We start from the raw sequence: 14,186 nt of genomic DNA, 5'->3' as shown, positions 1-14,186 counted from the left end.
TAAAATAGAATACAAGATATTAAAACCATGATTATGCAAATACACAACAAAATGAAAAGAAAATAATGAATAAGCTGTGTATAAACTAAAAAGCATGAAGCTCTACATGGGGAACATGTGCTATCTTGTGCCAATCCTCCCCTGTTCCTTGCTTACACCGCTCTTTCAACATTCGGCAGCCACCAATATTCAAATATTGAAGTGAAGTTAAGTGCCGGAAACCATCAGGCAAGGATCCCAAACTCTTACACTCAATAATTGACAATTGTCGAAGTGAAGATAAGCCCTCCCAACCTTGTTCTGGTAGACACTCCAGCTTACCACAGTTACTGATGCGTAGATGAGACAAAGCAGTGAGTTTTGTGATGTCAGATGGCAGTTCCTTCAATTCTCTGAAAGAATATATATGCAGAGATGCAAGAGAGGTCATGTTGTTCATCATTCCTTCTGGGAAGCACCACACTTGATCATTTAGATTAAGACATAGTGCATTAAGAGCGTTGAGATTAGAGATTGACTTCAGTTGCTCATTGCTACAATACAAAACATTGAGGACCTTAACACTTGGAAGGCACGGCAATTGCAGTTTAGGGCAATCTTCGATATAGAGGATAGAAAGAGAGGGGAACATGTGTGTTGTTTCCCGTTTCATGAATCGCTCCGCGTTTGGCAATCTCTCCAATCGCAATTCCTCCAAAGATGGGAATGGTATTGCTTCAACACCATCATAACTTTCATCTTCCTCAATGTACTGCACATCATCCATGCCACTTACAAAAAGCTTCTTCAGAACTGGAAGTTTTCCCACTGGAGGAAGATGCCCGCACATTCCACAATAGTCAAGTTGAAGAGAAACTAAATTGTGGGTAGCAGAATTGTTTCCCATCCAAGTTGGCCAATGTAATCCCTTATAGAATTGTATCCTCAACAGCTTGAGTGTGGAGTGAGGTTGAAGCGCTTCAAGTACTTCTTCTGCTCCCACTACCGACTTCCTCTTACCACTATTGCTCCATGACAAAATCAATTCTCGAAGGTCTTGTTTACCCTTCAAGTTGGCATTTTCATCTTCAGATATACTCCCAACATTTCCTAGGCCTGAGATTCTTAGCTTTCCTCCCAGATTCAAACCACGTAGCTCTGCCAAACTATGCCCTTTCTCTGATTTCACAACGTATACACCTAGTGTTCTCAATTCACATAGTTTGTGAATGTCTGGACACATTTCAGATAGCCGATAACAATCATCAATGACAAGATGTCGGAGATTTTGCATCCTTGTCAAGTGTTTCGGTAGACGGCGAAGACTCGACAATTTTTTTAGTTTCAAGATTTCCAGTCTACGCAAATTGCAAATACTAGCAGGCAAGCTCTTTATATCCAAATCACGAAGTTCCAAATACCTCAAGCAACTTAAACTCCCAAATGATGGTATCTTTCTACTATATATGCACAAAACTCGAAGCGAATTATTTGTTGGAATCAATCTAGAGGTGAAGGGAAATTCATCTGAATTCAGTTGATACAATGTCCGCACGGATTCAGCTTTTTCAAAGGCTCTCTTCTTGAATTGTTCTTTATCAATACCGTGAAAAACAACATGACGGGGGTTTATTGAAGAATCATTAAGGTCTTGTTTCTCCAAGCATATACACTCTTGCCCTGAAATTGATTGAGCAAGATCGTGGACTAAATCATGCATCTTGAAATAAATCTCGCCAGAAAAATCATCACTCCTAACATCTTGGAACAATGATTTTTGGTATAATTCTTTCCAAACCATGTTGCCAACCTCCTCCACCTCCAAGTCTGGCCGTGATGAAATAAATCCATTAGCCATCCAAAGATAAATCAATTCCTGCTTCATGATTTCTGCATCTTTGGGAAATATGGCACAGAAAGAAAAACACTGCTTTTGAGTTGGCGTTAAACAAGAGTAGCTTAATCTCAAGACAGCCATAATATCATTCTCATCCGGTAAACTGCAAAGCTTACTTTTCTGAACTTCAAGCCATTCCTTTTCCGTGCTTCTGGATTGCATCAAACCTCCTAAAGCCAGTGCTGCAAGAGGTGATCCTCCACATTTCTTGATGATCTCCTTCCCTATTGCTACAAGCTCTGCACGCTCTTCTTTGTCAGCTCCAAATGCACGCAGTTTAAACAGGGACCAGCAATCATCATCGGATAGACGGGACAAATGATGAGGTTGGCATGTTCCCATAATTGTTGCAACATGATTATCGCGAGTGGATACTAAAATGGAGGAGCCTTTAGATCCACAAGACAACACGGATCTTAACTTATCCCATTTGTCTTGGGTTAATCCCAATTCCATTTCTTGGTTTCTTTTCCAGACATCATCTAAAACCAACAAATACTTTTTACTTTGCAGCAATTCTTTCACTTTTTCCTCCATTACTTCCAAATCCAAAACCTCAGACTTATCCTTTTTGATAGCTTCTAAAATGGAACGCAAGATACTCTTGATAGTGAAATTCTCAGAAACACACCCAAATCTTCAAATCGAAATTGTTACCTACTTGTTGATCGTTGTAGACCAGCTGAACAAGGTTGTTTTTCCAAGACCACCTAATCCAACAATGGGATAGACGGAAAGGAACTCAAAGCTTCGTGATGGGCTAAGAAGAAACTCCACAACTCTCGCTTTATCTTCATCTCGTCCGTACACTTGAGGAAGGGCGATAGTTGAGCTTGTTTGGCGCCATTCAGCTGCTTCACTTGGCCTTTCCCTCAAACTTGTCTAAGATCAAAGTTGCTCCTACGTTGAGCAATTCGATCCAACCTCCCTATTATCTCATTCAACTTCTTCCCAAGCTCACGCTGATGAATCACCTTCTTTGGGTTCAAAGAAGTTAAGCACCCAAGTTGAGAGGATTCAGTAGGCAACTGATCAAGGATGTCATCCATCTCGTACATTGCATCTTTAAGCTGCTGCAGCCACACCTTCAGTGAACGATCTGACCATTGTTTCTCCTCGGCATCATCAAGAAAGCTTTGATCAGTTCTAAATTTTTTGATAGCTCTTCAGCCTTTTCCTTGATTCCAAAAAAGGCTGCAAATTCACTCTGGACCAAAGGGAACAAGTTCGTCAGCACAATTTCAAGCAAGGCCTCAGCCATTTTCAGAAATGCAACAAATGAAGGGGAAAAAAAAAGGAAAGAAAGAAAGGAAGAGAAAGATGAGAGATTGGTTTTGCTTTGATGAGTGGAGATGGCTGTAGGAAACAAATGAATTGTGAATAGCAAAATGCTGTTGGTGTTGGAAGTAAACTCCAAGTAAAGTCAGTGGGACATCTTTTAATTTTTACCATTTATTTTCACAATACTTGCCTGCAATCAAAAGAGAGAAATTATTGTCCTTGTGTTGTTACTTTAATTTGTCTCAAATCAATAAATTCTTACAGTATGGTGATATCTTTTTCTTTCGGAGGTCCTGTCTATAGCTGTCTACCATTTACTCATATGCTTTTATTCAATGAGATTCTTCATTCCACATTACTTTCTCTCAATTATTGTCCTGGTGCACAGTCAAAAGAAAGAAATTATTGTCTCTGCTTGTCTGATCTTGTCCTGTTACTTTAATTAACTACTCAAATTTTTGTGTCTCAAATTAATAATTTTCTGAGTATATTGATACAGTTTGGAGGTCCCACGCACTCAAAAAGGCACAAGAACACTTCAATTATTGAACACTAGAGAATTGGAATTAAGTAACCCTCTTGAGCTTTTGTTGGACACGGATTAACTAAAATCAATAAGAATTGAACTTTTTTTAATGCTGAATTAGAATTAAATTTTAGAAAACAAATACAGTATGTTCTTCTTCGTAGGTTATATATCTGTAAGACAGTAACCATAATCAACATTGTTATGTTATTGTGAACTCTTTGACCCGCAATACATATAGTAAAAATTATATTAGAAAATTGATGCACACATCTAGTTGAAAGGCACTAAGAAACAAGCATATGAAAATTATTCACATATTAGGGTGAACAAAAGTTTGAAAATGATGATGAATATTCACTTAAACAAGGAATTATAACCTTTATTAGTTTTTAAGATTTTCAGGAGTGACATCCATTTCTGTGTAAGGAGATTATAAATTTATTTTCATGTATGCACCAACTTTACTAAACACTTCAACCTATACTGCATTAGTATTCTTCCTTAGTTTTTGGTACCATTTTATGTCTGTCATGTTTTTTTGGCATTGTTTGAAATTTTATAAATGATTTCTCGTCCCTAGCTGGATGTTTGAGTTTTGATCAGATAAAGTATATTCCCAGGTATACACCAAAGCCTTTTCGAGTTCTGTACTTCTATTTTCCTTAGTATAGAACCTGAATATTTTTGGAGGCTTTGTTTACTCTGATGAGCTCTAATTGTGAATTGAACTATAAAGCATCAAGAATAATATGGAGAATTAGAGACGTATAACAGAAAATTTGCAATTAAAAAAAAAAAAAACCAATGTTTTAGAAGTTTTTCTTAGGAAACCAATTAGCATAAGATCAATCAAGGAAACAAATTTAGCACTACCAGAAGAAATGCTGGTAAGTGAAAGTTTCACAAAAAGGACTACTAAAAGGGTCAATTCCAATTTCTATGATTTGATCATTTTCTTTTTCTGCATGGCCAAAACAATACATTCTCATTTTATGTTATCATATGGAAAATAGTAGAGGATGCTATTGGCTAAAATATTTCATTTTGATAATCATATTGCTAATCAAAAGTTGTTGTAGTATTTTGATCTGAAATTTTTAATTTAATTTTAAATCTGTAATAATTGTTGAGTTAGTAATTTATAATTTAATAGAATTTTTTATGATAAGTATAATTTGATGAATTTTTTTATAATTTGAATTTATAATAATTTTTTATGTTGTAGCACAAAAATTTTATTTTTTTATTTTTTTGTGGGTTTTCTTTTGGCATCTACTTGTTCTTCTTCTAGTGCATATAGTTTTTCAATGATATATATAATAATAAGAATAAAAAATTTTAGATTATTTATTGTGTGTGTATATATTAAATAAGTTATTTTTAATAAGAATAATTTAAATAGCATAAAGTAAAAATATTTTTTAATATTTTTTAACTTATTCTATCAGACAATGTCTTAAGTGATACAAATTTAAAATAATATTAAAAATGATCAAAATTAATTCTTTGATTTCGTTCCCAACTATTGTAAGTAAAAAATATACTTTTATTGTACCTTTAATTAGTCTATATAAATTATTTGTATTTTTTATTTTCAAAATTTTATAGTATAAACTTTTCTTTTTATAACAAATTAAATGTTTAAATTTGTTTGTCATATTTTTCTTATAATTATGCGAAGAGATGTTTCTTACGGTGTTAGTAAATCATAGTAAAATTAACAAATAAAATTGTTAATATTTAATTTGTTTAGTATTACAAAAACAATAACCAATAGCATATTAAAATAAGTTTAATTATAAGGTATAATTATAAGGATCTTAAATATAATTATTTGTAAAATATTATAAAATAATAAAAATATAAATAGTAAAGGAATAAGAGTGTTTTTTTTGTAAATTTGTTATAAAAATGGATTAAATATTCTAATAATCTAATAAATTATTTTTAAGTAGATAGACTCCTATTTATTTGTTGGTGTAAATATTTTTGATGAGCTTGGAAAACTCTAAATTAATATTTGTGATGACTAAATATTATTAAAAATAATTAATTACAAAATTATTAATCTGATTTTCATTTAACATATTTTGATTAATAATTTTGTTGCAGGTTTCATGATGGGCCGAGGAATGAGTTTCTGACTTAAGCCCAACAATTAGCCTTGTTGCATGCTTTATATTATGAGGCTGAAATTTTATATTAATGGGCCAGAATAAATATTAATGTTGCAAGCCCAAACAAATGCTTTATTGTTTGCTTCCTATGCTTGGTCCGCTACACAACTCATCAGGAAAGCAAATGCTTATCAATTGGGCCAGCTTTTATCTCATTACTACAAGCCCAAGTCTCACAAATGATGAATGTTTTCAAGCTTGGTCCGAAACCAAAGAGAAATGAAAGCCAAGTGCTTCCAACGGAACCAAGTGTTAACCATGTGATGGATTTCAAAATCTATTACATTGTTAATTAATGCATGGGGAACATGAGAGAGAAAAGTCAGCTGAATTGATTGATGGCTATTATGTCAAACACGCCACTCTATAGGGAAGTAAAAGCAAGCTATTACAAATTAATGTTTTAACCACTCTACATTGCTTTTCTTTCAGATTCTTTATTTCTCTCTCATCTCTTTCTTCTTCTCTCTTTGGTCTTTGTCCAGTAAACCATGGACGCCGTGCTCTTCAACGAAGAAAAAGAAAGAGTTGCATGCATCAAGACCATCAAGCTAATGATGGCAAGAAAACATACCAAAAGAAAGATGAGCTGTGGCTAAGATGCTTACCAAATGTGGTTAGATTTGGTGAAGCTATCTTGAGCCTTTCATGCTCAAAAAGGAAAGAAGAAGATTCGGCCAAGAGGAGAGATTCTTGAAGCATGGCTTGTCTTCGATTCTGATCAACCACCACAGGGAGTAGCTAGAGTGGCGAAGTGATGGTTGGAGGCAGAGATTGAAGCAGATGAAGATCATCATCATGAGGCATCAAGGGCCAGAAATCCATCTTGGAGAGGAAGCCAAGGATGGAGAGCCCGGATTGATGAAGGGTGATGATCAAGAAAGGACTAGAGGTAATTGCATGTTGGTTAATGCATGGTTATCTCTTCTCTCTCTGAGTGGCCGAACCGGTTCTGTGATTGTTGAAGGAGGAAGAAGTTGGTTCGGTTTTGGCTTCAAGTGTGGAGGCTTTCCTCTTCTTTAAAAAGGGGGAACAACCACTGTTTGAAGCAAGGAGAAAATTTGAGAGTGCAAGGCACAGAGTTCTCAGAGCTACCTGAGCTAACAGTATTTCTCTTCTCCTTCAATGTATTCTGTTTAGTATTTTCTGTTTAATTTTGTCATGTCTTGAGTCTCATGGTAAAAGGCAAACAGTGAGGTTTGTAATGAAAAAGCCATAGAGCGGAAAAAGGCAGAGAGTGCAAAATTGAAAGAAAAGCCATAGATGTCTTAGAGGTCCTTTGTTCATCTATGTTGTGTATCATGATTCTGTGGGAATCCCCTTGTAAGTTGGGTTAGCACTTTACAAGTTGTAATCAGATTGATTATAGTGAAATTCCATCATATTTGTGATGGAGACTGGATGTAGGCTGCACTGCACTTAGCAGCCGAACCAGGATATATCTTGGTGCAATCTTCTTCTCCTTCTACTTCATTTCTGTTTTCTACTACTCAGGAGCAAAAGCCAGAATTATCTCGTGTCAAGTGACGAGACAAAACAAAAAGTCTCGTGGCAAGGGACGAGACAAACCGAGTTGCTCGTATCCAGTGACGAGCAAAACAGAAAAGTCTCTTCTGAAGGTCAGCAAGTGTTAGCTTCGAAAAAGGGGGCTAAGATTCAACCCCCCCTTCTCTTAGCCACTGAAACCATCAATTTTTTATCAACAAACCACGAATTTCTGAAATAAAGTAATAATGGTAGAATTTTATATATGCTATATAACTAGGTCAAATAATATAAAATTTGAATATTTTGTAACTTAAAATTTATTATGATAATATTATTATTATGATATTTTTAATGTAAATATTTATTATATTTAATTCATATTTTATATTTCTATTGAATAATAATATGTAACAACTTAATTAATTATGAGAGTTATGGTTTTAATTTTTATTTTTTTTAAAATATTTTATTAAAAGTTGATTGGTTAATTTTTAATTTTTATCAAATAATTAAAATTGATAACGTGGCATTGTTAAAAAAAGAAACATGGTTTAAACTTATTGTATAAAAAATTGGCATTAATTTTTATATAATAATAATATAAATAGATTGGTTCTGTAATTTGAAAGAACACTACAAATGAAGATAAAATACAATACAAATTAAAAACCATGATTATGTAAATACACAACAATAAAAAAAAATCAATAAGCAGTGTATCAGCTTAAAACGATGAAAAACTTTACATGGGGAACATGTGCTATCTTGTGCCAATCCTCCCCTGTTCCTTTCTCACACCGCTTTTTCAACACTGGGCAGTTTCCAATAGTCAAAGATTGAAGTGAAGTTAAGTGGCGAACACCATCAGGCAAGGATCCCAAACTCTTACAGTTATCAATGGACAGTTTTCGAAGTGAAGATAAGCCTTCCCAACCCTGTTCTGGTAAACACTCCAGCTTACCACATTCTTTGATGCTTAGATCAAACAAAGTAGTGAGTTTTGTGATGTCAGATGGCAGTTCCTTCAATTCACTGAAAGAATTTATCTGCAGAGTTGCAAGAGAGGTCATGTTGTGCAACATTCTTTCCGGAAAGCACGATACTTGGACACTATAATAAAGATATAGTCCATAAAGACCGTTGAGATTAGAGATTGACTTCAGTTGCTCAACGCTACATCCCCTAACACTAAGAATTCTAACACGTGGAAGGCACGGCAATTGCAGTTTAGGGCAATCGCAGACTATTAAGGTAGAAAGAGAGGGGAACATGTGTGTTGTTTCCCGTTTCATCAACCGCTCCACGTTTGGCAATCTCTCCACTTCCAATTTCTCCAAAGATGGGAATGGCATTGCTTCAACACCATCATAACTTTCATCTTCCTCAATGTACTGCACTTCATCCATGCCTCTTACCACAAGCTCCTTCAGAAATGGAAGTTTTTCCACTGGAGGAAGATGCTGGCACTTTCGACATTCCTCAAGTCGAAGAGAAACTAAATTATGGGTAGCAGAATTGTTTTGCATCCAAGTTGGCCAACGTAATCCCTCATACTCTTGTATCGTCAACAGCTTGAGTGTGGAGTGAGGTTGAAGCGCTTCAAGTACTTCTTCTGCTCCCAATACGGACTTGCTCTTACCACTTTTGCGCCATGACAAAATCAATTGTCGAAGGTCTTGTTTACCCTTCAAGTTTGCATTTTTAGCTTCAGATATACTCCCAACATTTTCTAGGCCTTCGATGCATAGCTCTCCTCCCAGATTCAAATGCCGTATCTCTGCCAAACTATGCCCTTTCTCTGATTTCACAATGTATACACTTAGTGTTCTCAGATGACGTAATTTGTGAGCGTCAGGAAACATACCGGATAGCCCATGACAACCATCAATGACAAGATGTCGGAGATTTTGCATCCTAGTCAAGCGTTTCGGTAGACGGCTAAGATTAAACAACCCTATTAGTTTCAAGATTTCCAATCTATGCAAATTGCAAATACTAGCAGGCAACCTCTTTATATCCAAATAACAAAGTTCCAAATACCTCAAGCAAGTTAAACTCCTAAAAGATGCCAACTTACTACCAGATATACACAAAACCCGAAGAGAATGATATTTTTCAAATCCATTTAAATACAGTTGATACAATGTTCTCAAGGATTCAACTTTCTCAAAGGGGCTCTTCTTGAATTGATTTGCATCCAAGGAGTGAAAACCAATATGATGGGGGTTTCTTGAAGAATCATTAAGGTTTTGTTTCTCCAAGCATACACACTCTTGCCCTGAAATTGATTGAGCAAGATCATGGACTAAATCATGCATCTTAAAATAAATCTCGCCAGAAAAGTAATCACTCACCCCATCTTGGAAGAATGATTTTTGGTATAATTCATTCCAAACCATGTTGCCAACGTCCTCTACCTCCAAGTTCGGCCGGGATGAAATAAATCCATTAGCCATCCAAAGATAAATCAGTTCTTGCTTCTTAATTTCTTTATCTTTGGGAAATATGGCACAGAAAGCAAAACACTGCTTTAGAGTTGGTGTTAAACAAGAGTAGCTTAACCTCAAGACAGGCATAATATCATTCTCATCTGGTAAACTCCAAACCTCACTTTTCTGAACTTCAACCCATTCTTTTACCGTGCTTCTGGATTGCATCACACCTCCTAATGCCAGTGCTGCAAGAGGTGATCCTCCACATTTCTTGACTATCTTCTTGCCTATTGCAACAAGCTCTTCACGCTCTCCTTTGTCAGCTCCAAATGCGCGCAGTTTAAACAACAACCAACAATCATCATCGGATAGACGGGACAAACGATGTGCTTGGCATGTGCCCATAATTGTTGCAACATGGTTGTCGCGAGTGGACACTAAAATGGAAGAGCCTTTAGATCCACAAGACAATACAGATCTTAACTTATCCCATTTGTCTTGGGTTAATCCCAATTCCATTTCTTGGCTTCTTTTCCATACATCATCTAAAACCAATAAATACTTTTTACTTTGTAGCAATTCTTTCACTTTTTCCTCCATTACTTCTAAATCCATGACCTCAGACTTATCCTTTCTGATAGCTTCTAAAATGGACCGCAAAATACTCTTGATAGTGAAATTCTCAGAAACACACACCCAAATCTTCAAATCAAAATTGTTACCTACTTTTGGATCGTTGTAGACCAGCTGAACAAGTGTTGTTTTTCCAAGACCACCTAAGCCAACAATGGGATATACAGAAAGGAACTCGAAGCTTCGTGATGGGCTAAGAAGAAACTCCACAACTCTCCCTTTATCTTCATCTCTCCCGTACACTCGAGGAAGGGCGATAGTTGAGCTAGTTTGGCGCCATTCAGCAACTTCACTTGGTCTTTCCCTCACAACTTGTCTAAGATCGAAGTTGGTCCTAGCTTGAGCAATTCGATCCAACCTCCCTATTATCTCATTCAACTTCTGTCCAAGCTCACGACAATGAATCACCTTCTTTGGATTCAAAGATGATAAGCACCCAAGTTGAGAGGATTGAGTAGGCAACTGATCAAGGATATCATCCAGCACGTACATTGCATCTTTAAGCTGCTGCAGCCACACCTTGAGAGGACGATTTGACCATTGTTTCTCCTCAGCATCATCAAGAACAGCTTTGATTAGTTCTAAAGTGCGTGATAGCTCTTCAGCCTTTTCCTTGATTCCAAAGAAGGCTGCAAATTCACTCTGGACGAAAGGGATCATGTTTTCCAGCACAATTCCAAGCAAGGCCTCAGCCATTTTCAGAAATGCTACAAATGAAGAAAAAAAAAAAGAAAGAAAGGAAGGCAAAGATCCGAGATTGGTTTTGCTTTGATGAGTGCAGATGGCTCTAGGATGCAAATGAATTGTGAATAGCAAAATGGTGTCAGTGTTGAAAGAATACTCCAAGAAAAGTGAGTGGACCATCTTTTAATTTCTACCATTTATTCTTAAGAGAGATTTTCACAATACTTGCCTACAATTACTGTTCTCGTGCCCAGACAAACAAAAGAAATTATTGTCCTTATGTTGTTCCTTTAATTTGTCTCAAATCAATAATTTCCACAGTATGCTGATGTCTTTTTCTTTTGGAGGTAGGGGTGAGCGCGGTAGTGAAACCCGATTATCCGTCCAAATCCGAATCGAACCAATTAATTTGGTTTTAAAATTAACGGATAATTGGGTCCAATTCGAACCAAATTAATGGTTCTTTCTACTAATTGGTTCGAGTAATGGTTCTGGGGTGCGAAATTTAAACCAACCCGTGAATTCGACCATATATTAATTAAATAAAAAAAATTAAAAAATATATATATTTTTTTAATATGTTTAGTTTTTAATATATTTGGTGTTTAATTTATTTAGCGTTTAATGATTTTTAGTATTTAACATGTTTGGATTATTTCTATTAATTTTACATATTTATTGTATTTACAAAATTTTTAAGATAAAAATTTCGTTTTTTATTTTTTTTATAAATTTCTATTTCATCCGGTACCCAATTGTCCGAATCGAATCAATCCATTCTTGATCGGTTTGAGTTGGTTCGGATACATACACAAAAAAACATAAATCCGAATCAAACCGAACCAATTATAATTTAATTGATTCGGTTCTAAACCTAAATCATCCCGACCCGTGCTCACTCCTGTTTGGAGGTCCTCTCTATAGCCTCACGTTACTATGTAATGAGAAATTTCTGGCCAAGCGAAGTAGTTTAACATAATATGATTTTCTTTTCTTTTCTTTTGTTGATCTGTTTTCTTATAAACTACAGTAAATTCTAGATTTTTTTTACAGCATAAATTTGTTGGTCACTAACTAAAATTGTCCTGGTGTCCAGTCAAAAGAAGAAATGATTATGTTTGTGCTTGTTTTTTTGGGTTACTTTAATTTACTGAAATTATTGTGTCTCAAATCAATAGTTTTTTCACAGTATGTTGATAACGTTTGGAGGTCCCAGGCACCCTAATAGGGATAAGAACACTTCAATTATTGAACACTAGAGAATTGCAATTAAATAATCCTCATGAGCTTTTCTTAATGCTGAATTAGAATTAAGTTTTAGAAAAAAATACAGTCTGCTCAACATTCTTATGTTATTGTGAACTCTTTGACCCGCAATACATATAGTAGAAATTACATTAGAAAATTGATGCACACATCTAGTTGATGCAAATTGCATTATAATAAAAGGCACTAAGAAACAAGTATATGAAAATTATTCACATATTAGGGTGAACAAAAGTTTGAAATTGATGATAAATATTCACTTAAACAAGGAATAATAATCTTTATTATAACAAGATGTCTTAAAACTCTGTAAGCGAGACAACTGGATTAGTTTTTAAGTTTTTTAGTTCATGAAAACTGTATATTGAATCAGTGATAACCTTTATTATCAAACCAGAGTCCTAAATTACAGAGTTCTTGAGAAATTGAGAGATATGTTGGTTTGTAAGAAACTGAGAGACAAGATCAGAACTGGATAGAGGAAAAAGATCAGCAATTCAATTCTTAATCTTCCTTTTAATATTCATATCAGGTGAGCCTCCAGTGAAGGCAAACTTGTATAACTGCCTAAACTGAACGTAACTACCACCAACTAACTAACAACTCTCTCTTAACAGTTTCTTTTCATCTCTTCTCTCTCATTGATTGCTCTTTCCTTGACACTAAATACTTCAAGTGAGTGAAAATTTTGGAATACTCTAGAATTGAAATGTGGAAAGGAGTGACATCTATTTCTGTGTAAGGAGATTATAAATTTATTTTCGTGTAAGCGCAGTCTTTATTACAACATTTCAACCTATATGCAGTTATGCAGTATTCTTCCTTAGTTATAGGTATCATTTTATGTCTGTCATGTTTTTTTGGCATTGTTTAAAATTTTATAGAAGATTTCTCGTCCCTATCTGCATGTTTGTGTTTTAATTAGATAAACTATAGTTCTATTTTTCTTCGTATAGAACTTGAACATATTTGGAGACTTAGTTTACTCTGATGAACTCTAACTGTGAATTGAACTATGAAGCATCAAGAATAATATGGACAATTAGCGACGTATAATAGAAAATTTGAAATTAAAAAAACCATTGTTTTAGAAGACTTCCTTAGAAAATCAATTAGCATAAGATCAATCAAGGATACAAATTTAGCAGTACCAACAGAAATGCTGGTAAGTGAAAGTTTCACAAAAAGGACTACTAAAAGGGTCAATTCCAATTTCTATGATTTGATCTTTTTCTGCATGGCCAAAACAATACATTCTCATTTATGTTATCATATGGAAAATAGAGGATGCTAATGGCTAAAATATTTCATTTTGATAATCATATTGCTACTTACAGGTGAATATTAACAAAAGTATAACTTAGAACACACAAGTAAAAAAAAATGAATAAATAACTATTTGTAAACATTTTGGTAGAGATTAGATCATCTCTACTTCTATAGTACTAATAAAGGAGTTGAGACAAAATAAAAAGAACCCATCTTTAGTCACGTTGATTTTGTCCTTTATGCCCTTCCATTAATATTGGGAAATAACAAGGAATCTTAAAACCAAAAATACACAAGTGAAAAAAAAATGTTTACTAAAGTTATCAACTCATTTCACGGATAAAGTAATTTTAGAATTTAATTGATATTTTGTTTTTATTTTATATCTTGATGCACACGTATAAACTTTTTGTATGGTAAGAAAAATAAATCACAAAAATTTAGTTTAATAATTTTTTTTTAAGGAAAATGAGCTCAACATAATGAGTAGAACATACAAGAAGACATAAAATAAAATTTTGCAACTCCTATGTTATCTCCATCATAGTGAT

At 34.6% G+C, this 14,186-nt stretch overlaps 1 protein-coding gene and 1 pseudogene across 1 annotated transcript; both read right to left on the bottom strand.

Moving 5' to 3' along the window:
• Positions 1-3,369, bottom strand: LOC130947352 (putative disease resistance protein RGA4; annotated as a pseudogene).
• Positions 3,370-7,931: 4,562 nt separating this feature from the next.
• LOC130947959 (putative disease resistance protein RGA1) lies at positions 7,932-11,254 on the bottom strand. Its single transcript, XM_057876674.1, has one exon. The coding sequence runs from the start codon at positions 11,110-11,112 to the stop codon at positions 8,071-8,073; it is 3,042 nt and encodes a 1,013-aa protein (XP_057732657.1). The 5' UTR covers positions 11,113-11,254; the 3' UTR covers positions 7,932-8,070.
• Positions 11,255-14,186: the final 2,932 nt, after the last annotated feature.

Source organism: Arachis stenosperma, chromosome 9 (assembly GCF_014773155.1).
Source record: "Arachis stenosperma cultivar V10309 chromosome 9, arast.V10309.gnm1.PFL2, whole genome shotgun sequence".
NCBI classification, from domain to species: domain Eukaryota; kingdom Viridiplantae; phylum Streptophyta; class Magnoliopsida; order Fabales; family Fabaceae; genus Arachis; species Arachis stenosperma.
The sequence above is the reverse complement of the archived record's forward strand: the minus strand, read 5'-3'. Positions and strand labels throughout refer to the sequence as shown.

What these genes read in the sequence shown, in the direction of transcription:
- LOC130947959 (XM_057876674.1), bottom strand. Translation starts at nt 11,112, where the DNA reads ATGGCTGAGGCCTTGCTTGGAATTGTGCTGGAAAACATGATCCCTTTC.